The following is a 27,608-nucleotide window of genomic DNA, read 5'->3' on the forward strand; positions in this document are numbered from 1 at the left end:
TAATTCCTCAATAAATGAATAAAATCAACCAGACAAAGTCTTGATCAGAAAGTCCAAGAAATAAATCACAATAAGTGGCTTTTCTGGCACAGTTAGGTACAGGAAGACATCCAGGTCTAATTCTAACTAGAAATGCTATGCCTCTCTTCTCCTCCCACACCACCCTTCAGCCTCTGCCTCCCCTTATCCCTTCCAGAGAGGACTGAAAAAAGACCAAGCCTATCACCAAAAAAAGAAGCAATCTCAAACTTAAAGGGAACGGCCTGACCTCATACAAAGTATAGGAACAAGGTGCCCAACTCAGTCTTTCCACTTACTACCCAAAGTCACAAATCCAGGGCTGAGAGAACCTATACATAAGGGCAACATTCAAAAATAAGGAGTTGTCTCAGGCTTTAGGTTACATGTTGAGCAAAGAGAAAGCTCAGAAACAAGTGGCAATTGTATGTTTCTGAGTCCAGAAGTGAAGTGGGATCTCAGTTCCAGCCTCTAGTCTGAAACTTACAGGGCAATACACAGAACAGAAATCCTAGACCAAAGGGGAACCTGCAGTTCTGTTCCTCTGAACCAAAAGAACTCTCAAACTTATGAATGTGAATGGGATGAACTCACTTATAAAATGGAAGATGATAGCTGTATAATTAGAAAGCAGAATCTAACAATATTTCATTTACAAGAAATATATTTGAAACAGATTCACACGTAGTTTTAAATAAGACTCTAGAATAAAATATTAACAATGAAGTAAAAAAAATCAGATTATCAGTCATGATCTTAGATAAGATAATAGCAAAAACAGACAAGAGGTAAACAGGAAAATGATATTTTGCTGAAAAGTATAGACAAAAAAGTTAATGTCTTTATTAAACATATGTGCAGCAAATGACATAGCATCTAAATAACTAAAGGAAAAGTTAAATGAGTTATTGTATTTTTTTTTTAAGCCCTTACCTTCCGTCTTGGAGTCAATACTGTGTGTTGGCTCCAAGGCAGAAGAGTGGTAAGGGCTAGGCAATGGGGGTCAAGTGACTTGCCCAGGGTCACACAGCTGGGAAGTGTCTGAGGTCAGATTTGAACCCAGGACCTCCCGTCTCTAGGCCTGACTCTCAATCCACTGAGCTACCCAGCTGCTCCCGAGTTATTGTATTTGATGGAACACTATTAATCTATAAGAAATGATGAAGGAAACAGTTTCTGAAAGATCTGAGGAAGACTTCCATGAATTGATGAAGTGAATTGAGCCAAACCATGAGAATAATTCACATAGTAACAGTAATACTATAAAGATAATCAACTGTGAAAGACTTAGTATCTCTGATCAACACAATAACCCACAACAATTTTGATCAAACAGAAACCTATCACAATTCAAAAGAACTCAGGATGAAAAATGCTATCCACCTACGGAAACAGAAATAATGGACTCAGATCATAGACTAAAGTATATTTTTTCCTCTCATTTCATTTTTCTTCTTCCTATTCAATCCTCACCCCACATTCTGAACATAGCTAATGCAGAAAAGTGTTTTGCATGACTTCATATCTGTAATGGGTTTTGTATTTCTTCCATTCTCAATGGTGAGAGAAGAAATGAAGAAAGAAAGAGAATCTGAAACTATAAATAAAACAGAATTTTTAAAAAATAAATAATTAAGATGTCAGAAAAATCTGGAAAGACATTTAAATGATGCAAAAGGAAGTGGGCAGAACCAAAAAAAAAAACAATTTACAAACAGTACAAACAATACATAATAAAGACAAAACAACTTTGAAATACTTAAGAACAATATCCACCCACTGATAGAAAGGTAATGGTGTTAGAATAGAAACTGAGACTTTAAAAAAATATATTGACAGGGGGCAGCTGGGTGGCTCAATGGATTAAGAGCCAGGTCTAGAGACAGGAGGTCCTATGTTCAAATTTGGCCTCAAACATTTTCTGGCTGTGTGGCCCTGGGCAAGTCACTTAACCCCCATTGCCTAGCCCTTACCACTCTTCTGCCTTGGAACCAATACACAGTATTGATTCCAAGATGGAAGGTAAGGGTTTAAAAAAAAAAAAAAAAATATATATATATATATATTTGAGAGAGAGAGAGAGAGAGAGAGAGAGAGAGAGAGTGTGTGTGTGTAGCAGGAAAAAGTACAGTCAAGCTCTCTCTTATAATTCCTCCATAAATTAATAAAATCAACCAGACTAAAACTTCAAAGAAAAATGGGAACTGATCTCAGGTATCCAGTACTCAAAAAGGAATTCAAAAATCAAATAAGATTGGTCAAAGAAAAATGGGGGGGGGGGGGGGAATGGAAGTAATGCAAAAAGAAATAACAGCTTAAAAAAGCAAAACTGATTAATTGGAAAAAGAGGCACAAAAATCCAATAAAGAAAAAAAGTTCAATGAAAAGTAGACTGGACCAAAAGGAAAAGGAGGATAAAAAAGTTGTGGAAGAAATTCATTCTTTAAAAATTAGAACTGGGTAAATAGAAGCTAATGACTTCTTGAGACATCAAGAAACAAAACAAAATCAGCAGAATGAAAAATAGAAGGAAATATGAAATACTTTGTTAAAAAAAAATGACCTGGAAAAGTGGATGCAAGAGAGACAATTTAAGAATTACAGGATTACCTGTAAGTCATGATAAAAAAAAAAAACCTAGAAATGAAATGATCAAAGAAAATTGCCATGATATTCTTGAACAAAAGGGTAAAACAGAAATTGAAAGAATTCACAGATCACCTCCTGAAATATATTATTACCAAATCACAACTCCTAGGAATTATCGCCAAGTTCAAGAGCTCTCAGGACAAGGAGAAAACATAAGCAGCCAGAAAGAAAATAATTCAAATACACAGGATCTGGCAGCTTCAACACTGAAGGATCTGAAGGCTTAGAATGATATTTCAGAAGGCAAAGGAACTGGGCTTACAGCCAAGAATCACCTGTCCATCAAGACTGACTATATTCTTTCAGGGGAAAATATGGTAATTTAATAAAACAGAAGATTTCCAAACATTCCTGAAGAAAAGACAGATTTAAACAGAAAATTTGATGTCCAAATACAAAATTCAAGAGTAGAATAAAAAGAGAAATAAGAAAGAGAAAAAATTTAAGGGCTTCCATAAGGTTGATTTGTTACAGGAATCTATATAAGAAGATGATACTTGTAATTCTTTAAAAATTTTATCATTATCATAGTATTTAGAAGTCTGCATAGACAGAGGTGTGATAGTAAGCAGTTTAGAATGATAAGCAAAAGAAAAACCTAGGGGTAAAAAAGAGGAATGCACTTAAAGAGGAGAAAAGTAAAATGGGGTAAATTATATCAAATAAAGTGGCACAGGGGTAAAAAAAAAAACTATTACAGTGGAGGGGAGGATGAGGGTGGTGAGGGATAATACTTAAATCTTACTCCCAATGGAACTGGCTCAGACAGGGAAGAAAAGTCAGATTCATTGGAGTATAGAATCCTAACTTACCCTATACATAAGTAGAAGGGGAATAAGAAAAAGAGTAGTAGGCAGGGGAGTAATATAAGGAAGGGAAAAACTAGAGAAGGGATTAACAAAAGGAGTTAAAGGAGCAAATAGACAGTAAAACTACACTAGTGGGGGACATCAACCTGCCACTATCAAAACTAGAGAAATTTAACTAAGAAATAAAAAAATGAAGGTGAATGAAGTTTTAGAAAAGTTAGATTTAATAGATATCTGGAGAAAAATGAATATAGTTAAAATGGGATATATCTTCTTTTCAGTAACAGATGGTACAAATACAAAAATTGACCATGTATAAAAACTTTATAACCAAATTCAGAAAAGCAGAAATAATAAATGCAACTTTTTCAGATTGTAATGCAATGAAAATTATAATCAATAGGGTTCATGGAAAGGCAAATTAAAAATTAAATGGAAACTAATAATCTAATTTTTTAAAACTGGTGGGTCAAAGAACAAATCAGAGAAACAATCACTGATTTCACTGACAAGAATGACTGACAAAATATCAAAATTTATGGAATACAACCAAAGCAGTACCCAGGGGCAAATTTATATCCCTGAATGCTTATATCAATAAAATAGAGGAAAAAGCAGATGAGTGAATTGGGCATGCAATTTAAAAAAAAAAGGAACTAATTAAAAATCCCATTTAAAGACTTATTATAAATCCTAATAATCAAGAGAAATTAATAAATTTAAATTAAAAGAACCGTTGAACTAATAAATTGGACTAGGAGTTGGTTCATTAAAAAAAAACAAATAAAATAGAGCATTAGTTAATTTAATTTAATAAAGGAAAGAAGAGAATCAAATTACCAGTATCAAAAATGAAAAGGGTAATTTCACCACCCTTGAAGAGGAAATTAAAGCAATAATTAAGGAGCTATTTTCCCCAATTACATGACAATAAATCTGATAATCGAGGTGAAGTGGATGAATATTTACAAAAATATAAATTGCCTCAATTAAATAAAGGAGAAAATAGAATATTTAAATACTACCATCTCAGAAAAAGAAATTAAACAAAATATCAATGAACTCCATAAGAAAAATCCACAGGACCAGATGGATTCATAAGTGAATGACGTCAAACATTTAAAGAACAATTAATCTCAATACAATAAAAAAACTATTTGGTAAAATAAACAAAGGAGTCCTACCAAATTCATTTCATGACACAAATATGATGATGATGATACCTAAGCCAGGAAGACCAATGTGAGTGAAAAATCTCCTACCACCTTATATGATTATATTAGATTTTAATGTTAGCAGTACTATTGAGTTAATAATAATTGCAATTCTAGGATAGTTAAATAATGTTAGAATAAGTGATGATTTTAATAGGCCATTTGTAATTATTTTAGTATATGTTTTTAAGGTTTCGAACCAAAGTAAAGAACTGCTTTGGCATAGTTAATCATTCTTAGCATAGGCCTCAGTTTTAGCCTTAGCCTCATGCACCCTAAACAATTATGGTCTTGAATTTGTGTCTTGGTCTTCATTAACATAGAGGCTTTTGCCTTGGTCAGAAGCCTGGTGATACCCCTTCACCTCTGTATACACCCTAGTATAAATCATCAGGCTTTTGTCCCACTTTTAGATCTGACACCTCCTCCTTGCCCTGGTCACCTTAGAAAATAGGATTCAGATTCCCCATTTCCCCTTGACTATCAAATGACTGCATTCACCACTAAAAGACATTTCCTAGGTACCTCAACCAGTGAACAATGATTGTGCATGCCTCTATTTTAAGGTGGGTATAACTACTGTCTTGGATTATTTCTGTACTGGTATATAAGTCTTGATATTCTTCGGGTATAAAGGAAGGCCTCTCACAGTGCTTGGGGTCTTTTGGTCTTGATCAAAAGACCGGCTTTATTGTGAGACTGGCCCTCTCCCAATAAACCTATTTCTTTTTGACTTGGTGATTTTGAATCTCTTATTTGTGTTCCTGTACTTAGAAATTACACAACACCAAAAACAGAGAAAGAAAATTATAGACCAATTTCCTTAATGAACATTGAAGCAAAACTCTTAAATTAAATAATATAAAATACTAGCAAAGGGGCTACAGCAATATATCACAAGGATTATTCACTAGGACCAGGTAGGATTTATACCAGGAATGCAAGGCTGGTTTAATATTAAGAAAACTATCAACATGACCATATCAATAACCAAATTATCAAAAATCACATGATTATCTCAACAGATACATTGTCTGACAAAATACAATACCCATTCCTATTTAAAACAATAGAAAGCATAGGAATAAAAGGGTCTTTCCTTAAAATAATAATTAGTATTTATTTAAAACCATCAGCAAGTATCATCCTGCAATGGGAATAAGTTACAAGCCTTCCCAATGAGATCAGGGGTAAAGCAAGGATACCTATTATCACCACTATTACTTAAATTATACTAGAAATGCTAGCTTTAGGAATTAAAGAAAAAGAAATTAAAGGAATTAAAGTAGGCAATAAGGAAATTAAACTATCACTCTCTGCAGATGATATGATGCTATACTTAAAGAATCCTAGGAAATCAACTAAAAAATTTGCTGAAATAATAATTTTAGCAAAGTTTCAGGATACAAAAGAAACCCACATAAATAATCAGCATTTCTATATATTTCCAATAAAGCTCAGCAGTAAGAGTTAGAAAGAGAAATTCTATTTAAAATCACTATAGACAATATAAAATACTTGGGAATATATTTGCCAAGACAAACTCAGGAATTATATGAACACAAATACAAAACACTTTTCACACAAATAAGGTTAGACCTAAACAAGTGGAAAAACAAATTGCTCATGGGTAGCCTGAGCTAATATAATAAAAATGACAATCATACCAAAATTAATTTAATTATTCAGTGTCCTACCAAACTATCAAAAAAAAACTTTTTTAGTTCTAGAATAATAAAGTTCATCTAGAAAAAGAAAAGGTTATGAATATCAAGGGAACTAATGGAAAAAATGTGAAGAAAGGTAGCCTTTCAGAATCAGATCTTAAACTATATTATAAAGCAGTAATCATCAAAATAATCTGATACTGGCTAAGAAATAGAAGGGTAGATCAATGGAGGGTAAACCCAAAGATCCCAGATTTTATAACAAATACTCACTATCTGACAAAAACTGCTGGGAAAATTGGAAAACAGTATGGCAAAAATTAGGTTTAGATCAGTATCTCACACCCTTTAAGATATGGTCAAAATGGATATATGATTTAAACATGAAGAGAGGTATTATAAGTAAATTTGGGGAATATAGAATAGTTTACATATCAGATCTATGGAGAAGGGAAGACTTTTTATGACCAAACACGATATAGGGAACATTACAAAATGTAAAATGAATAATTTTGATTATATTAAATTTAAAAATTTTTGTACAAAACAAAACCAGTGCAACCGATATTAGAATGGAAAAAACAAACTGAGAAAAAAATTTTATGACAAATTTCTCTAGTAAAGGTCTCATTTCTCAAATATATAAAGAATTAAGTCAAATGTATAAAAGTCATTCCCCAAAAGATAATGGTCAAAAGATATGACTAGACAGTTTTCAGATGAAAAAAAAATCAAAGCTACTGATAATTATATGAAAAAATGTTTTAAATCACTCTTGATTAGCATTATGAATTGGTCCAAACATTCTGGAAAGCAATTTGGAATTATGCCCAAAGGGCTTTCAAAGAATGCATACCTTTTGATCTAGTAATACCACTTCTAGATTTGTAGCCCTAAAAGATTTTTTAAAATGGGAAAAGACCTACTTGTACAGAAATAGTTATAGCTGCTCTTTTTATGGTGGCAAAATATTGGAAACTAAAAGGATGTCCTTAAAGTGGGGAATTGCTGAACAAATTGTAGCATATGATGATGAATACTATTGTGCTGTGCTAAAGGGTAATTTAAATTAGCAGGAACAGGAGATCCTGCAGGGCAGAAGAGCAAAATTCCAAAACTCTGGAGAAGGGAGAGGCAGTTTCTTCTTCTGGGAGAGATAATTAAGCAACCAGGAGAGCAGTTTCGGTTTTCTGGGGTGGTCCTAGAAAGCCAGATATTCTCTGTCCTGTGTTTCCTTGTGATTCAGCCTGTCCCTGTGGATTCTGCTGCTGCTAAGAGTGATTTCCAAGAAAGTTACTCAAGACTCCAAAGGACAACTGTCAGTGAGACTCTTCCTTTGAATCCTGTTCTGCTACCTTCAATTTCCTTCCCATTTTATATATTAACTAAGGGGGTTCAATTTAACTTGTAGGAATTAGATTTGTAGGTAGAAAAGTATTAGATAGTGTAGATTTAAAACTTGATTTTGGTTTTAGATAGATTATCCCAATTCCTTCCCTTACCTTAAAATAAACTATTATTTTAGTTATATTATATAATATATATATATATACACATTATTTCAGGTTACTTATTTCAGCTGTAAGAAATGATGAACTGGATGATTTCAGAAAGAAATGGAAAGACCTTCATGGCCTGACACAGAGTGAAATAAGCAGAACCAGGAGAATATGATACACAATAACAGCAATACTGTAGAATGATTAAATGTGAAAGACTTAGCTACTAACAACATACAATGATCCAGGACTTTTCTGAGGGAGTGATGAAAAAGAATGCTTCAGAGAAAGAACTGCTAGAGTAGGAATACAGATGAAAATATGATTTATCACTTGTTTATTTGGGTATATGATTTGAGAGGTTGGTTTTATAAGATGATTCACTTATAAAAATGAATAATATTGAGATGTTTTGCATGATAATACAGATACAACCCAAATTGAATTGCTTACCAGTTCTGGGAGAGGGGTTGGGCTGAGGGGGTGTTCACTTTGAATCATATTACTTTGGAAAAGATGTGAAAATTTGTTATTAAAATGTTTTAAATGATAAAATAAAATTTTTAAAAAATATATTTCCAACATGGGAATTTGTTTTGCTGAACTAGACATATTTATAACAGAGGTTTTTAGGGAGGGTTTTGGTTGTTCTCAGGAGGAGAGGAATGGAAGCAAGAAAAGGAAGATTTATGTTGATTATACATCCTATGAATATTCTGCTTTCAAGATAGTTCTCTTCAGAGCATAGCTACATAAGAAAATAAAATCATATTACCATATAGTCAAGCCTCATACACTTGATGCTTCAATGAAGCCATGACCTTATGGCATAAGTACTCTTTCGACTTTAGAATCCAAACCAATGATCCTGTTATTTTTGTCCATGTTTTTCTACACATCCTCCATTAGAGATCTTTTAGACATAGTGGAGTTCTCCCTCTGGTTCTTTTAATATCTTTTTATACTAGGCATATATTGAATATAAGAAAAACATGCTACAATAATGTAACTGAAATAAGTGAGGCCTAAGTAAGGTAGGGAAAATTGCCAAGATGTGCTAGATCTTCAACCTCTAAGACTTACATCTTGTTCTACAAGCTGATCTTCCTTTGCCAGTAAGATCATCATGAAGAGCAGGCAGACAATCATGCTTCTTGTCTCTGGACGAGGATTGGGATTCCAAGCATCAGACAACACACTAACCCAGTTTACTTCACACAAAATAGATCCCAAGAATAAGAAACAGCTTTTGGGGCTTCCTCTTTCCACCTAAGAGAAAACAGGTTGAAATTGTTAAAGAAAAAAATCTTTGTTTTATGCAATAATAATATTGTGCTGTGTTTAAATTTTGATTCTGCAAATTAAAACCACTTTCAAATGCACCAGAGAAGCTTATTACTTAGAAATTTACTATAGTCACTTTTTTGTAAAGCAAATGATTCCTCCAAAATCCTTGTTTCTTTCAAAGAAAGAACAATATAAAATCTTTTCCTTCCAATGTCAAAATCAACAACTCACAATCAGTCTACATTTGGGACATCATAAATTCTGTACAGTAAAGGTAGGATAAGACATTTGAGTGTCTTAGGCAAAGGGACCTTTGCTGTTATTATCCATTGCATTAAGGGAACAGAGACTTGGTTTATCACCCAAGTAATAGAAGGAAGAATTTTTTGGCATTAAAAATGTACCAATATTTTTGAAAAATAATTCCCAAAAATATCCTTCATTTGGATCTCCAGACCTATATGACTGCCTTTCTTACCCCCTAATTCTGGCTCTGTTGTTTGATAATGATGTATTCCTCCCCGCCCCCATCCTGTCTTTTTTTTTAAATGTTACTTTTTGGTCTCAGAATTGATACTAAGTATTAGTCCAAGGTAGAAAAGCCATAATGGCTAAGTAATTGGGTTTAAATGACTTGTCCAGGGTCACAAGCCTAGGAAGTAATTGACTTCAAATGTGATGTTTCACATTTGAACTCAAGACCTCCAATTTCCAGACTTGGCTTTCAATCCACTGAGCCACCGACCTGTCCCTCTTAGTAAAACTCCAAGGCAAAAGAGTGACAAGGGTTGGCAATCGGGATTAAATGACTTGTCCAGAGTCACATGGCTAGGAAGTATCTGCAGTCACATTTAAACCCATGACTTCATGTCTCCAGGCCTGGCTGTCTATGCAGTGAGTCACCTAGTTGCCCCCTAATCCTATCTTAATTAGTTGTCACTTCCTCATTGTTTTTAATTAGTTCTCTTCCATTCCCCCAGATATCTTATTATGTCAACAGATGCACAGAATTAAAAAATGGGAACAACTGACTCTGGATAGGCCAATACTTTAAAATAGATTAAGTATGTATATCTAATAGATTTATAGGAAAAACTCTTCCAATCTCCCTATTCCATTGCTGCTATGAACCTTAGAGTCACAAAGGTTTTTCTTAGAGAGAGGAAACAACTTTGGATTTATATTCATTAGAACCAAGTGTCCACCTTCCACTAGTCATGTGGCCATGGGATAGTTACTTACCTCAAAGAGACTTAATTTCCTAATCAAATAAAAACCAAATTCTCTACTTACCTTAAGACTGTGAGGAAAGTACTTCATAAATTATAAAGCACTTTATGAAAGTGAATGATAATTATTTTTACAACTTTACCTTACAATAAAGTTAAGCCTATTTCCCCTTGTTTGTTCCTTAGTATAGAGAAAAGGATAACTACTTTGGTACCCTTAATCATTTTTCAGACTCACACATAGGTATAAAGTTACTCATTAATTGTCTCTGCTCTAAGATGGGAATTGAAACCAAATGACAGCTTCTTTAAACATTCTTCAGGACAAACAGAGAAGGATTAATAAACTAAAGTTCAATAAGATAAGCTTTCTTTTTAATAGAGATACAAAATCAGGTAAAAAACTTAACTGTTTTATTCATTCTTGTAAATAACAGCAAATCTGGGGGGAAACTATGCTTCTAAAGCAAAGGAAAAATTCTAATAGTTGTGATAATGGGTTTAGGCTAGGACATAAGCAAAGAACATTTATTTAAATTCTCAAAATAATTACAAAACTATAGGCAACCATATTAAAAAATGCTTCCTATAACTAAGAGTAAGTAATAAAAATTAAAACAACTCTAATATCTGACCTCAGACTCAGTAGAATGGCAAAAATGACAAAAGATGGGAATGTTGCAATTATAGAAAGATAAGTATGCTAATAATATAATATGAGGGGTACTATATAAATTAGTCTAGCCATTCTGGAAAGCAATTTGGAATTATGTGACGTGCCTAAAATGTCCTCATATCTTTGACCAAAAGATTTCACTGCTATGCTTGGACCTCAACAATTCTGGTCAAAGACAAAAAGAAAGGTGGCATATGCCCCAAAATAGAAGCACTTTTTGTGGGAGCAAAAAACTGGAAATAAAGTAGGTATCTATTCATTGAGCAATAGTTAAATAAGTTATGCTACATGAATGTAGCTGTGTATAAATCTTGTAATCATTATACATATTGTTTCTTCACTCTTCCCATGCTTCTCTGTCAACATATTTATAATTTCTTTTGGCACAGTAAAATTCTATTACATTCATGAAACACAATCCTTTAGCTATTCCTTAATTAATAGACATACTTTGTTTCTAGTTCTTTGCTGGAAAAGGAAAGAACAACAGAAACAGAATGCTACAAAAAGATGATGACCAAGCTGGACCCTTAAAGAGATATGAAAAGATACCTCCTTCTGCTCCTATGTAAAGGACAGGGGCTATGAGGATAGAATACTACACATAAAATTATTTTTTTTCATATTTTGACTAATTTAGATAAATTGCTTCCTTCCCCCACACACACACACACACACCTTATTTTATTCTATTTATAAGGGTATCTCTCTAAGAGATGATCGGGGGATGAATACATGGGGAAATGTAGGTGATATAAAAAGAAAAGATATCCAAAAAGTGTATTTCTTTTAAAAAGGAAAGAATAGGAGGAAGTTAAGTGATTCAAGAGATAGAGAGCCAGGCCTAGACACAGAAGGTCCTGGGCTCAAATTTGGCCTCAGACCCTTTGTAGCTGTGTGACTCTGAGCAAGTCATTTAACTCCTACTGCCTAGTCCAGTGATTGTAAACCTTTTAGAATCAGAGTGCAAGGCCCCAACCCCACCCCTAGACTGAGTCCCATGCCCATTTCCCACCCCCCAGACAGTATGCCATGCCCCTCCTTTACCCCCACAGAGAGGAAAGAGGAAGCACTCCCATTGGGCTGCTGGGCAGAGGTGCAGGTAAAGTGAAGTATGTCCTCAGAGAGTGTAGAGAGGGGAAGGGGAGTGACCAAAGCACTCTGCTCCCCTTCAGCTCTGCCACCTAACAGCAGCCCACCTTACCCACTCTGTACTTCCATTGTCTGCTGGGCAGAGGGTGGGGGATATGAAAAAATATCATCAGACATGATGGAGAGGGGGAGGGGAGCACCTCCACCAGAGTCCCTCTGTCTTTCTAGTATAGAACTTGGGAAGGAGAGGAGAAAGGGAGGGCACATACCCACAGAGCGGGCTCTGCATGCCATAGGTTCACCATCACTCACCTAGCCCTTAACACTCTTTTGCCTTGGAATCAATATACAGTATCAATTCTAAGAGAGAAGGTAATGGTGCTTTGTTTTGTTTTTTAGAAAACACATTTAAAAAAAAACACATTTAAAAAACCATTTAGAATATGAATTACTAAATTTAGAATAAAGTTTTAAAAGTTAAGAATAGATTATAAAATTCTTAGCAATCATCTTGCTGACCATGCCTTCCTCTCCAACACCTACACACACTCTCTCTCTCTCTCTCTCTCTCTCTCTCTCTCTCTCTCTCTCTCTCTCTCTCTCTCTCTCCAGTTCTAGAACCATGAACCATGATCAATGGTTTCTGGTGGAGGTATGTTGTGTCTATCTACTCTCCTATTTCCCCAACTACAGCCCCACTCACTATCCCAGAACCCTTGGTGGTAATTTTTCCTTAAAATCTAATGAGATCATCCTCAAGTCTCAGTTCATTAAGAGGACTAAAGGGGACTAAAGGTTCAGGCTGCTGACATCACTTCTGATTTGGACAAGTACAAAGCAGCAATGGATTACTCAGGCACTCTGCAGTGCCTACAATACTGGTCCTTGTTAAATATCTTCCTGCTATGTTACAAAGTAAATCTATTTCTGTTAACTGTTCAATGACCTGAAAGGTTCTCATTTTCTTCCAATATCGAACCTAAACTATTGACTTGAATCAGGAGGAGCCCAAAACAGGGGCAGCTGGGTGGCAGAATGGACAGAGTGCTGGACCTAGCGTATATATAACACTGAGCCTAGTACTAACACTCCAGAGTTCAAATCCAGCCTGAGATGCTTCTTAGCTGTCTGATCCTAAAGAAGTCACTTAACTGCTGTGTACCTCAATTTCCTCAACCTTAAAATTTGATAATAGCACCTACCACATAGGATTGTTGTGAAAATCAAACAAGATCATGTTTTTAAAGCACCTGGCACAGAATAGGCATTTATAAAATCCTTATTTCACCCCAATCCCTACTTCTAACATCCTTCCCAGACACCACTCCTTTGTGAGTTGCTTCAGAAACTGTCCTTGCTTTTATATTTGTAACTTCAGGATTATCATGTACTAAGTAGTTAATGATTTTTCAAGTGAAAGTTTGGTAAGATCATGTCAAAAAATAATGTTAATGTAACACACTAATCCATATGATGGATATATTACATATTTTACAACTATTTTCTCAATAATCACATAATCAAAACCACTTATTTTTGCAAAGAGTTAAAACATTTATATGCTAAATCATTTCTTCATGCAATATCAAGCATTACATAGTAAAACTGTGATGCTTAATATGAATACATAATGTGAACACAATTTAAGGCATATTTCTCCCAATCATAAACTTTACAAAACAGCTTATAGAAAATAAATGATTCAAGCATCATTTTGAATTTTATTTTCTTAAGAAGCAATTTTAACTTTAGATAATGCTATAGTGTCCTTAGCTAAGCAGTTATTCATGCTGTCTGGAGATAGTTCAAAAGTAAATATCATTATTAAAGGAATCCTACTATAAGTAAACACTCAAAGAACAATACTATGAAAAAAATGACACCCCACCCCTGTACTTTTCTCATTGGCTACTTCTGACCAGTACTGTAGATGTTATATGTAATTAATAACCTCATATTAATTTGACTTTTAAAAAATTATAGAAAATATATTTCATTAAATCTGATATTCTTTAGTCTTGTAAGTATTGACAGGTACATAATATTTATTAGAAAATTTTTATCTTTACCCAATCACACAGTGCTTACTTTGAAGAATGCTTCCATTAGCACTTGATCTGGGTGCATGTCCCTCCATGGAAGTTTTCGGTATTCATTATGGAAAGCAAAGAGAATAAATTCTGGCATTTTGGATGCTGTGCATGATTCACAATAATGCATCAAGTGTAGCCGAAGTGCTCCTTCATCACCAGGCAAGAGTTTATCTAAGTGAAAAGAAATTAGTTTTTAAAATATTATGGTTCTCATCCTATAAAATGAAATCAACAAAAAAAAATCTGGCTATCAAAAATGCAACTACAAATTCATAGTTGTAAATATTAACCCAATTTTAAAGACTTCTGTGTACTTGAAAATAAAGATAGTTAACAGTAGCTCAAAAGCAAAGAATATTAACATAAAACATTATTGTATATAGGACAGTGTAGGCAAAGAATTGGTACAAGTGCCGAGTTGGCATTCAGGGAGCCACTCCATTCCCCCTCTTCCAGCGCCCAAGGACATTTTTACATGCCCCATCCCTCTGTCCAGTGGCCCAAAGTGAGAACTTCCTCCCTTCAAGAGCTCACAATCCTGGGTGCTCACAAAAAGCTTGAGTTAGTCCCCTGAGTGCTTTTTTAAAAAAAAAAAGAACTTGAAGCTTCACTAGCACTGTTATGGACATGTCCGGTACAAAGAAAGGACAAAATGAATTCTTTGAGGTTTTTATTTTATAATATGCTAATTTTTCTTAACTCACATAGAGCTATAACTAAACCTCATGCTAATTACTCCTTTAAAATTTAAAGTATAAAATCTATTTCAGTCAATTAGCCAATAAAAATTTATTAAGTAACTTTTATGTACTGTGCTAAGCACCAGGGACACAAGGAACTCAAAATATAATGAGAAGACAACTGAAAAAGAGGCTGAAAAGGGGGAAGCAAATAAGTAGGAGACAAAAGGTACCAATGGAAGTGGGAGTCTGTTCTGGGACCCCTCCTTAAAGAGGATCTTGGGAGAGGTCTAGCTCCACTCTATCCAATGTAATATTTGTTTGGAAAAGAAAATGGAAATTGGAAAACAGGGGGATAATGGGAGGTTTGTATAAGGTATGGAGTAGTTGAGGGGAGAAAGGGTATATTGCTTGGTGAGGCAAGAGAGGGAGATGCCCCCTGATAAGAGGAAACAGCAGGGGTCCGATAAGGCCTGTTTGTCCTTGAATTGACTGAACTGAAGTTCAGCTCCCTCTATGACCAGAAAAGATAGTCCACTTATCTGACTGCGAATTCAAAATATAACATTTAATAACCAGTTGGAATTGGAGTTTTTCTCAGCTTCAGACTTGAGGCCAGGCCCCAGAGGCTGGCGGAGGGTTCTCCCACTCCCGTTTACTCTATATCAATCCAGTTTTGTCTTTTTAGAATCTTAGCAATAGACAGAAAGCAAACAAGAACAGGTCTAACCTTCAGAAGGGACTGGGCCTGAATCTTCCAGCTGAACCAAGAAGAGGCGGCACACCACACCAGACTGGGCTGACAAGCTCCTTCCTCCTCCAACACCAGGCCGCCAATCCCACCATGGCAAGAAGGAAGTGCTAGTCACAAGACCCCACTGCCACTCCCGGCAGGAAGGAAGTGCTAGTAACAAGACCCAACTGCCACTCCCAGTTGGCCCCTTCCCCCACAAACTGTCAGTCTTGTTTCCTTTCCACAATCATCCCTTAGCATATACTCCATTTGAATGCATACAGATAGATTTTATCAATATGCCAAAAGACAAAGGGTTTAAGTATTGCCTTGTCATCATAGACAGACTGACTAGATGGCCAGAAGTTTTTCCTTCCAAAAAGAACAACGCAGCATTTGTGGTCAAAATCCTATTAAAAGAAATCATACCTAGATTTGGGATTCTCTCAAAATTGGACTCAGACCGTGGAAGTCACTTTACTCAGTCAATATTAAATGAAATTTATAAAAATCTAGGAATACAAGCAACATACCACACACCATATCATCCCCAAAGTTCAGGGCAAGTAGAAAGATTAAATAAAGACATTAAAACATTGATAGGAAAATTTTGTGCAGAAACACACCAAAAATGGACAAACATTCTGCCATTAGTTCTGTTCCATCTTAGAACACGACCCAGTGGAGATTTGCACATCTCTCCATTTGAAATGCTATATGGACATGCAATTTGGCAAGGAAGGACTTGTAAACCAGCTTACATTGCCATGATAGGTGGAGATTGTGAATTAACAAAATATATACAAGCTTTACAGACAAGAATAGCAGAATTGCATGAAATGGGCTTGATACAACAAACAGTACCCCTGGATTACAATTTGCACAACATCAAACCAGGAGACATAGTATACTTAAAAAATTTCAATATAAAATTGGCTACAGACATAAAATGGACTAGACCACATGAAGTATTGCTTACTACCCTGGCAGCTATAAAAGTTGCAAGGAAAGACTCATGGTTTCACTGTTCCCACGTGAAACCAGAAAAAGTTCAACATCACTGTAACAGACATAGAAGATAATTAGACAACAGATAGTGCTGAGAAATGGAAACAAAAACTGATTAACATAAAAATACAACACAAAGAAATAATAGTGATACATAATGTTCGAGACAACTTTCAAGCCCAGAGGAAAAGCAACCCAGAGGAAAAGCAACCCAGAGGAAAAGAATCCCAGAGGAAAAGATTTTAAACCAGCCCAGAGGAAAAGCATCAAGAAAAGATGCTAGAGACAAGAAACAAAGAGGAAAAGCTGAAATGGACTGCTAAGACTCTGAACTTTGTAAATGTGTTTATATAAGAAGAGGACAGATCAAAAACAAGACTTATGTGTAAGACTGAGTGTGTTCACTCAGTGTTGAAATAATAAAACAAAAGTAATTTCACATATTAGGGAAATAGCATGTATCACTACATAACATGGAAGAAAGAAGAGATCCATCAGCCAACATGAGAAGTGGAAATCTGAAGAAACTTGATAAGTATTAATTCAACACAACACTATTAGACACAAAACACAAAATCACTGACATATTGAGAGACCTTGTTTATATAAACAAGTGTCTGAAATTGTATTTATGCAAAATGTAAATATGTATATAGTTAGTTCCATAAGGTCTTAGGCAAATAGAAAGATCAATAGATATTTCTAGTTGGCTGACATTATGATGTGGAACAATGTATATTGTTGTATTATATGTAAATAATTTCTGTAAATAATGTATTAGTTTTAGTTAACGTAGAGTTAAGTAGTATTAGCACTAAGATTCAAATTTTTTTGTAATAGTTTTGGTTCAACATGTATTGTATTGAATTTATTGTAAAACCCTAAAACTACCCTTATCCAAACTTTCCTGCTAAGAATTCCTTAGAGTAGATTTACTAAATTGGTAACTATAATATAAATATGTGACCTTGGGAAGGTCACAACAAAAAAGGGAACGATTGTGGAAAGGAAACTAGACTGACAGTTTGTGGGGGAAGGGGCCAACTGGGAGTGGCAGTTGGGTCTTGTGACTAGCACTTCCTTCTTGCCAGGAGTGGCAGTGGGGTCTGGTGACTAGCACTTCCTTCCGACTGTGTGGGACTGGCTTCCTGGTGTTGGAGGAGAGAGGAGCTTGGTCAGCCCAGTCTGGTCTGGTGTGCCTCTTCTTTTGGTTCAGCTTGAAGATTCAGTCCAAATCACTTCTGAAGGGCAGATCTGTTCTTGTTTGCTTTCTGTCTACTACTAAGATTCTAAAAAGACTAAACTGGACTGATATAGAGTAGATGGAAGTGGGAAAACCCTCCGCCAGCCTCTGGAGCCTGGCCTCAAGTCTGAAGCTGAGAAAAACTCCAATCCCAACAGGTTATTAAATTTTATATTATTTGAATTCGCAGTCAGATACATGGACTATCTTTTCTGGTCATAGAGGGAGCTGAACTTCAGGTCAGTCATTCCAGGACTAACAGGCCTTATCGGACCCCTGCCGCTTCCTCTCAGCAAGGGGCATCTCCCTCCCTTGCCTCACCAGGCAGTATACCCTCTCTCCCCTTAACTCTCATTACCCCATACAAACCTCCCATTATCCCCCTTTTTCCCAATCCTATTTCCTTTCCCAATAAATATTACACGAATTAGAGGGAAGGAAGGTAGTATGGTGTACAAGAGCTGAGATGGCATTAGAACAATTATCACAGTATATGAGTTCGAATCTAGTAAAAATTGCTCTAGACCTGTTTCTTTTTTTTTTTTTAACCTTTATCACTTTCTTTCCTAATAACAATTTTAGGACAGAAGGGCAAGGACTAGACAAAGTGGGGTTAGGTGACTTGCCCAGGATCACATAGCTATGAAGTCTGAGGCCAGATATGAACCTAGCTAACTAGCTGTGCTAACTAGCTGTCCCCACCTCAGTTTCTTTATCTCTAAACTGATATGATTGGACTAGATGGTCTCTAAGGTCCCCTTGACAACTCTAGATTTATGATCTTTTCTTACCTGACATTTTTCAAAAAGAGCATTAAGTTGCCTTTAAAATGTAGGTAAACTCATGTATAACCCAGTGGAATTGCTCGTCAGCTCCAGGAGAGGGAAGAGAAAATGAATCAGGTAATCATGGAAAAATATCTTAAAATAAAATAAATAAATAAAATGTAGGGATACTGCAAAAGAATATATCTGAGGCTCCTATGTAGAAAGTCTTCAGCTAATGGATAGGTAGAAGTGTCAAAGCTCCGAGGCAGTTAGTAATAGAAGAGAGGAGATAGCACTGGAGTCAGGAAGACCTAAGTTCTAATATGAATTCTCTTAAAGAAAGTTTCTCTTAGAGAACCTTACAAGTTGTGTGTCCTTAGGCAGGGCATTTCACTGTCGGTCTCAGTTTTTTTCATTTGTATAAAGGGGCTAATAATAATGTGTATTTCCTAGGGAGGTTGTGAGGATCAAATAAATTAATATATATAAAGGACTTTGCAAATATGAAAGTTCTATATGTTTACTTGTTCTTTAGAAAGTTCTTTGTCACAGGCTGGAAAAATAACTGGAACCTTTTTTGTATCAGTCCCAAGACAGAAAAGTCATTCATGCCAAAATACTCACAGTAGCAATTTTTTGTGGAAGCAAAAACTAGAAACAAAGTAACTACTGATTGTAGAATGGCTGAACTATATAGCAAATTAGGAAAAAAAATTTTCGAGAAGCAACTAGGTGGTTCAGTGGATAGAGTGCCAGGCCTGGAGATGGGAAGTCCTGGGTTCAAATATGGCCTAAGACACTGTTTGACTGGGCAAGTCACTTAACCCAAATTACCTAGCCCTTAACTGTTCTTCTACCTTAGAACCTAGGTTTGACTCTGAAATGGAAGGTAAGGGTTTGGGGGGGAAAAAAGAATAGATTTCTATCTTCTAAGAGATGCAAAGACCATCTAGAGGGAAAGTTTTCACATGGGATCATAGAGGGAACATCGAGTAGATAACAAAGAATAACTCCAAGTCCAAGGGCCAGGGATTCAGAGGGGAGTCCTGTGGACTAGTGTGCCTGCTGACCCTGCTACCCCATATTTCAGCCATTGCCTACTCTCTCATCTGCCCTTCACTGTCAAACCTCTAAGTCTATACTGTCTTTTCTTAAGTGGCATCATCTCCTCCTGCTACTTCAATTACTACCTTATGGATATGACTCAGAATTCCATCTAGACCCAAATATCCCTCCTAAGCTTTTCTCTCATGCTTACAATTGTTGGAAGAGCTAGACAGTATTTTTCAAACATATGATCACAGATGGGTAGACATTGAGAATTCATTATAAGCCTTTTTGACAGAAAGAGAGAAAAATAAAATCATCTCTCTTGTTAATCAAGACGAAGGTAGGAGAGGAATTCATTGGCACACCCAAGACCCTAAATGGTCCCCCAACAATGAACAGGATTACACAAAACTATGCCAGGCTAGAGAGGCATTATAAACAGCAATGAAAGCTTGTTCTAACAGACCAGGTAGACACATGAATTCTGAGAGACTTAAGCAAAAAAAAAAAAAATCCTTCCCAATTTATGGATAGACTTATTGAGTTAGGAGGGAGATATGTAAACCTGGAACTTTCCAGGGAAAGGGATATCAGGTAGATTAGACAATAGTTTATAGAAAACTGTTCTAAAATGGCAAAATACTTTAAAACCAACTACCCGAACTGGCCTAGTATGGACCTTGAAGAATTGAGGAGAGTAGTCATTTATAAACATAAACATCCATCAGAGGAAAGATAAAGATGACAGTGAATCAGTAGAGGAATTAAAGAAAGAAAATAAGATTTTAAGAGGAAAACTTGAAAGAGCAAATCAAGCAGTGGCCATAGTCCCTTTGCAAGAATCTCCAAATAAACCACCAAAGTGTTATTTATGGGGTAAAAAGACTACTTAATGTTAAATTGCAAAACCTGGAATCAAGTATTTAATAACATGAATTCTAGAAATAATAGTAATATCAGAAATAACAATAAATATAGATATAACAATAATCATAATCATAATAAAAATAACTACAGAGATAATAATCGAAATGAGTCAAATCAAGACTTGCAACAATATATTCAAAATGGGGCTTGTCCACTTTATACTCAGAGTGAAAATTCCCCTCAACAAGGGGAACCCCAGAGAAATGCAAAGGACGTTTTAGAAGGTCTTAAAGGGGAGAAAGGACTCTGGAATCAGAGGGTGAAACCTTTGATTTCCCATATCCTGATATCTTAACACCAGTTATCCCAGCCTATTCTCCCCCCACATAGTAATAAACCTCATGTAACCCTAAAAGTTGGGAAGACATATTATGATTGCCTTCTAGATGCTGGAGCTTCCAGATCAGTTTTGGTGAGTAAACCAAATGCCAAAATTCTATTTGCTCTCTAAATGTAGTAGGGGTATCAGGAACACCTCAAAAAGTTCCAAAACTTTCACCTCCAATGGTATCTGTGGGACCCCTATCAGTAGAACATTCTTTTCTTTTGATGCCTGGTTCTCCCATAAATTTGTTAGGGAGAGACCTATTATGTAAACTTAGAGCCATAATAACATGTGCTCAAGATGGCACTATGACACTAGAATTACCTGAAGAATCTTTAAATTTGCTCCCTGTACTTCTCTCAGACAGTCAGGAGGTGAAAGAGCCTCCTACCTTTGAAATACCAGCTGATATACCTGAATCTCTTTGGGCCACACCTTCTTTCAATGTAGGTCTAGTTAAATCAGCTGTTCTTGTACAAACTAAAATGAAAGGTGCCCCACCTCCTTCCATTCCTCAGTATCCCCCAATCAAAAGAGGCAATTGAAGGAATTACCCCAGTTTCAGGGAGCCAATAGAACCTCACCAGCTGACATAGTCATGGTGAGAAGATGAGAACTGCAAAGCAGCCCCCCGAGAATAAAAAGCCCCCTGCCAATCCCCTTTCTGTGACTTCTCTCCCCAACTTCCTCCACTAATGGACTTGCTATGATTACTAATCTTTCCTCAATTAAGAGGAAATAATATGAGAGCAAATACTTATAGGATCTATATCTATAGATATAGATATAGATCCCCTTTAATCTACTTAGATTGTTACCCCCAAAGATTGCAATTATAGAATCAAAGCCCAAAGATTATTGCCCATAGCCCTTCCTTTCTCAAGCACAAGATACACCTCAAGGCCCTACAATAAACAATGGCCAAATGCTTGAGCACCATAAATATATCCTTACAGTTATCACACTCCAATGAATTTGTTGATTAACAGAAATCAGGTAGCATTGCTAAGCATTTCAAAGTAACATAAAAAAACAGAACTTGTAAATTTAGGAAAACCTCAAAACTGGTCTGCTTTAAGTCACTTTTTAACCTTACACCCAGATACAAAGATGTTTAAAAGCACAGTGTTGCTCACATACAGTACTACTTTCAGTGACATAATCCTTTGCGTGGTGCCTTATTCTAAGAACGAGGCGCCACGCAAAGGATTATGTGGCTGCACAATGGAAGACATCAGCATGGTAAGCAACTGTGTGGGGGAGGGGATTCCGCACTGTGTATACTGCTTCCTGGTATAGTGGTGGCAGTTATGGGCCTGTGCAAGTTGTGACAGGCCCATCACAGCCAGCACTGCAGCCTCTGCTATCCCAGACAGCAGTATATAGTATCACAGGCCCAGCACTGCCTCCAGTAATGTATACAGGCATCAGATAGCAGTGATATGGCCCTCCAACATTCTGAGGGACAGAGAACTGGCCCCCTGTGTAAAAAGTCTGGGAACCCCTGCTATAAAAAAGGGAAGTAGAAAATGGAAACAAAAATTCAAAGCAAAACAGAACAATGGAGTATAGGTATCATCTGAAGGAAAATTCCTGCTCTCTAGAAGTTTTTAACAACAAATATGCCAACAGTCACTTTGGCACCCAGGGAATTGTAGACTCTGTTAAAAGAATATGGATAGACCCAAGTATAACTACTATAGCCTCTAAAGTGTGTGCAGCCTGTGCTATCTGCCAAACATATAACTAACATGCCTTTCGTGGCAAAGCATTTGGTGGGTGTCCCCTGGCTTGCATACCTTTCGAACATCTGCCAAGTAATATTATTACAACACCAAAGGCTGGACATTATAAATTTTGTCCGGTCATAGTGGATCAGCTAACCAGATGGCCAGAAGTATTTCCTACTGCCTGAGTCACAGCAGCTTTTGTTGCCAGAGGACTCTTAAAAGAGATTATTCCTCCTTTTGGCCTGCTAGCATGAATTGATTTGGACAGGGGAATTCATTTTACCAATTCAGTTCTGTTCCAAATGTATTCCTGTTTGGTGATAACTCCTAAATTCCATGTACTGTATCATCCCCAGAGGTGAGGCTAAGTTGAAAGAATGAACAAAGAACTTAAAACTATAATTGGCAAATTATGTACTGAGACTCATTTAAAATTGCCTGAAGTTCACTCTCTAGCTCTATTTTATCTCCAAAGCAGGCCCAAGGGAGACCTACACATCTCACCATTTAAGATTCTTTTTGGACATCCCCTATACAGGCAAGTCTTTTTGTCCTGAACATATATCACTACTGTGGGGGAAACTTCTACTGCTTCATATATACAGGAATTGCTGATAGAATTGTAAGAAGTAGTACTGTACGTGAGCGATGCCACACTTTGCAGCCCCACCACATACATTGCTCCTCTTGCTGACCACCAATGAAAGAGGTGCCCCTTCCAGAAGTGCAGTGGGGGCTGGATAAATGGCCTTGAGGAGTTGCATGTGGCCCACGGGCTGTAGTTTGAGGACCCCTGATTTATAGACTTTTCACTTCATGACCTAAATCAGGTAGATAAGATGTACATAAAGAACTTTTAGTGCACTGGAGGAACTCAGCCTTCCTGGGAAGGTCCTTTTCAAATACTGTTAACCACTCCAACAGCTATAAAAATTAGAGAAAAGGGCTCTTGGATTAATTGCTCACATGTAAAGAGAATATCTTCTATAGACACTAATTGAATGCATCCTATCACATGTATTGGAGCTAAAAGTCCATAGGCTAGTGGACACTGTTTTGGTTGACACACTGAATTCTTGAATTTTTTTTTTAAGTAAAGCAGGAAAAAACCCAAACCCTTCAGCCTCCTCTCCCTCCTTCCATTCATCTCCTCCATTACATGCTTCTTTGTTTTATGTGTCCCTTAATATATTAATAATCATAAAATTGATCAAAATTATCAGTTTGTTGTATCTTTCAAGGAATTTTTTATGATTTGACACAGGGAATATACATTTTTTGAGCAAATGCTACATGGTAAGCATTACTCTTGCATGCATTACTCTACCAAATTCAAATTTTTCTATGCACTCAATAATAAAGCGGACTTATGGAAAGGTAGTTATTCCAGTCAGCTCAATTGCCTTTTAGTCTAATTTTTTTCACATCTTTTGGATTCTCCTCTAATTCGGATATCTTGAGAATCAAATGTTTATGGCCTAAAAATCCTGTTAACACCAGCATGGATGTTCTCTATATAGAACTAATCTATTTCTATTATTCTTCCAATCTTTCTTTTCATTAGTGCAAAAAAATTTTTTTTTTTTGCTTCACCCAGCACAATGGAAACTGGATGCTAGAATCCAAATGCAGTGGCTTCACTGACAAATATTTAACCATAGAAATATTTTGAAAATCTTTCCCAATTTTCCATCTAATGACTGTCTTCTTTGTAGTTTTATCCTTAAGTGCTCTTGAGATGATGTGGTTTAGTTAGGTCTCTTGCTTTAATTCCTTTCATTGAGTTTTGCATTTTTATGAAGTAATGCATTATCTTCTGCTATGCTCCTACATTTTAAAAATAAATTTATTTTCTAAACTGACATTGCCTTTGGCTGTCATATCCTCTGATTGGCAAGGAAATAAAACGTTGGCTGGATTGGACATTTTCTTCCTGTTACAGTAAAGCTTCCTTAGAAAATGTGGAAACCTGAGTTTGGAGCATTTTTTCCACTCTAATTTGTTTTCACTCTGTGATCAAAGGCCAAATTAAAACAAAACAAAAAATGAACATCATTTTCCAAATCATTCGGGAGTCTTATAGAAAATGCATATACTATGCTTCAGCTTATGAGAAAGAGACAAACACATCCAAGAAGAAAATGCTTAAAACCAAAATGAAATACAAGAAAAGAGAAGGCATGAAGATCAAAGATTAACCAAATGACTTATAGAGGCAAGGAAAATTACTAATGCCATCCATAATTTGGCATTTGCCTACCTTTAAAACTTTCGTGCAAAATCTCAATACATTTGGTGAACAAATGTACCACGCTTGAGGCCATGGATGCATCACTTTCCAGCCACGGATAATAGCGTTGATTGCTTTAAAGCAAAGAAAGGAACATTTAAACACTGAAGTATCCATGATTGATTGACTTTTCCTAAGCTGCAGAAAACCCTGTCAGAAATGGTTTCATCAGCATATAAAGAACTTAAAAAGCATTAAGTTGTAGGTCTAACTTGAAACAGGCCAGGTCATTTTGACCACTCCTCTGTTGTTTCACTGTGTTTTCATTTTCAGGGTTTGGCCTGGAACAGAAAATATGTTATCAACAGGTCACTAACTGACATCTTTTTAAGTCATTCAGTTGATATCTTTATCTTTAAAGATTAAATTAAGTCTCCCCTGCCCATTTTTACATTTAATCACCAGAAGCATATACACCCCACTTACACTTGAGTGGGGGAGGTCTATGACCCACATGTGCAAAAGTGGGGTAACAAATCAGAATAGAGTGACTGCCCTCTGGGCAGTCCTAAACAAAGCTTTAGCTATAATTGGAACACATAAAATGGAAGGAAGTCACAGGAAGTGACAAAAATAAATCGTCTTTAAAAATGCCAAGAACTTCCTGGGAAGAGGGGCTTTAGGTCTTTTGTCTTCACCTTAACCTCGGAGGAGCTCCAGCTTGAGACCTCGGACTGCTCTTGAATTTAGAATTACCATGTGGGGTGAGTGAAAAAAGGCTGAGGAGCCTCAAGCTAAGGATTAATTAGTCCTGCCTGGGTTGAGCCAGAGCAAAATACTTAAGTGTGTAGCTTAGATATCTTACCCTATTCTCTCTCTGATTTTCTTACTTTCACTCACATTTCTGCCCCTAACATATCACTGCATCATTTCCTCTCACACTGTAGCTGTATATCACATACAAGTTGAAAAATACTATCCCACCCATGACCCTAGTTGGATACCCAGAAATAGCTAGAATTTATTAAGATGTTCTCTATAAGAAATATTTCTCCTGGAGAGGCTGAAGAGATACCACCCAGCCCAGGGTAGTGCGGTCAAGAGGGCTCGAGGGAAACGGAAAGAGGCCTCTAAAGCGCCTGCACTCTTGCGGTGCTCACAGCCAGGGGATATCCTCTCCACCCCCGGGGCCTAGGACAGTCTCAGCTCCACCCTCGCTCTTCCTCTATTGGCTGCGACGGCTCCGCAGTGGTTGGAGCGGGAAGAGACAAAGCCCCTGCCCTCTCCTCTGGACCCGCCTCCTGGCGTCGTTGTGGAGGTCTGATTGGCTGGTCATTTCTAGATGATCTAAGCCGGGGAAGTTGGGAACAAAGCTGTAGACGAAGGCTGCTTGTAAAAGGGAGCTTCTTCCTTCAACCAACTACTACTATGTCATCAGATAGTGATGTTTCTCTTTCTACTTATGATGAGTCTTCAGGATCAAAACTTGCCCGAAAAGCTAAGGAGGCACCATTTGTCCCAATTGGAATAGCAGGTTTTGCAGCTATTGTTGCATATGGATTATACAAATTGAAGAGCAGAGGGAATACTAAAATAAAATGTCTGTCCACCTGATTCACATGCGTGTGGGAGCTCAAGGCTTTGTAGTAGGAGCAATGACTGTTGGTATGTTGTATTCCATGTTTTGGGAATACTGGGCCAAACCCAAACCTTAGGAAGAAAGATGCTGTCTTCATGCTGATGATGTTTTATAGAGCTGGATACCTCACATTGAGGTTATTTATGTTAAAAAATCATTTAGGGGTATGTGGTTCTAAAAAGCACAGGTCAGACACAATCATGATGTTTTAAAGATTGGATTTTTTTTTTCATGGAGATTTTACTGTTTCCCAAGTAATGCAAAGCCTTCTATCCAAGCGTTTATTAGGAGAGCTAAGTTAGTGCAAAATGAACTAGTCATTGAAATTTCTTTGGATGATATGTTATATTTAGGTTTCCCAAGTCTTAAAAAATTAATGCTCCAAGTAGCTCCTATTGCTTTAACATGTGGCCTATTTTGGGATATAATATGGGAACTTCTTTAGCACTGGTCAGTCAACATTTCCTTAGGTAGGATGGTGGAAACGCCATTGTCTAAGGCTGGTTGGCTTTAACTAGGGCCGAAAGAACATCTGTTAGAAGAACACGAAATAAAAACATTCTAGCAAGAGTTTTCTTCCCCACTACAACCTGTTTGTATTTAAGGTGAGCCTTGAAAAGTTGTTTGTTAACCAGGCTACTTAACACAGCGGTATTTATTATAATGTTAATAAAACATGAGAATATCATCCCAAATATTTTTGCTGCTGTTACATTGAAATTGTTCTTTAAATACCATATGTTTTATATGTATTTGAAGTGCTTGTTTAGCAGTAAAGATAGAGAACTTTTAAAATGCGTGCCGTATTTGTTTTTTCACTGTGAGAGTTGTGTGCAATTGAAAAATGTATTACTTCCCTTTAGAGTTGGTTGTTTATCACATTATGAGGAAATTAATGTTTGAGCTTTGTTAATACCTGTGGGAGTCTAATGTTTAAGATGAATATGCATTCCATGGTAATAGCATGATACAGCTATCATTAAACAAAATGAACATAAAAAAAATATATATTTCTCCTATTTGTATAACACTGTATAAATAGT

The 27,608-nt window shown here is 36.3% G+C and overlaps 1 protein-coding gene and 1 pseudogene across 5 annotated transcripts in view; one reads left to right on the forward strand and one right to left on the reverse strand.

Annotated features, from left to right (window-relative positions):
* EPG5 (ectopic P-granules 5 autophagy tethering factor) overlaps positions 1-27,608 on the reverse strand; it is a 171,946-nt gene that overhangs the window by 21,944 nt on the left and 122,394 nt on the right. For all 5 annotated transcript variants that reach the window (XM_007486619.3, XM_056824380.1, XM_056824381.1 and 2 more), the window contains exons 35-37: positions 24,957-25,060; positions 14,229-14,404; positions 8,940-9,125 (exon numbers count right to left, since the gene is read on the reverse strand). In XM_007486619.3, coding sequence (XP_007486681.1) covers positions 8,940-9,125; positions 14,229-14,404; positions 24,957-25,060 — 466 coding nt within the window. The remainder of the gene's footprint in view (positions 1-8,939; positions 9,126-14,228; positions 14,405-24,956; positions 25,061-27,608) is intronic.
* Positions 26,126-27,569, forward strand: LOC100014038 (HIG1 domain family member 1A, mitochondrial-like; annotated as a pseudogene).

Source organism: Monodelphis domestica, chromosome 3 (genome assembly GCF_027887165.1).
Source record: "Monodelphis domestica isolate mMonDom1 chromosome 3, mMonDom1.pri, whole genome shotgun sequence".
NCBI lineage: Eukaryota > Metazoa > Chordata > Mammalia > Didelphimorphia > Didelphidae > Monodelphis > Monodelphis domestica.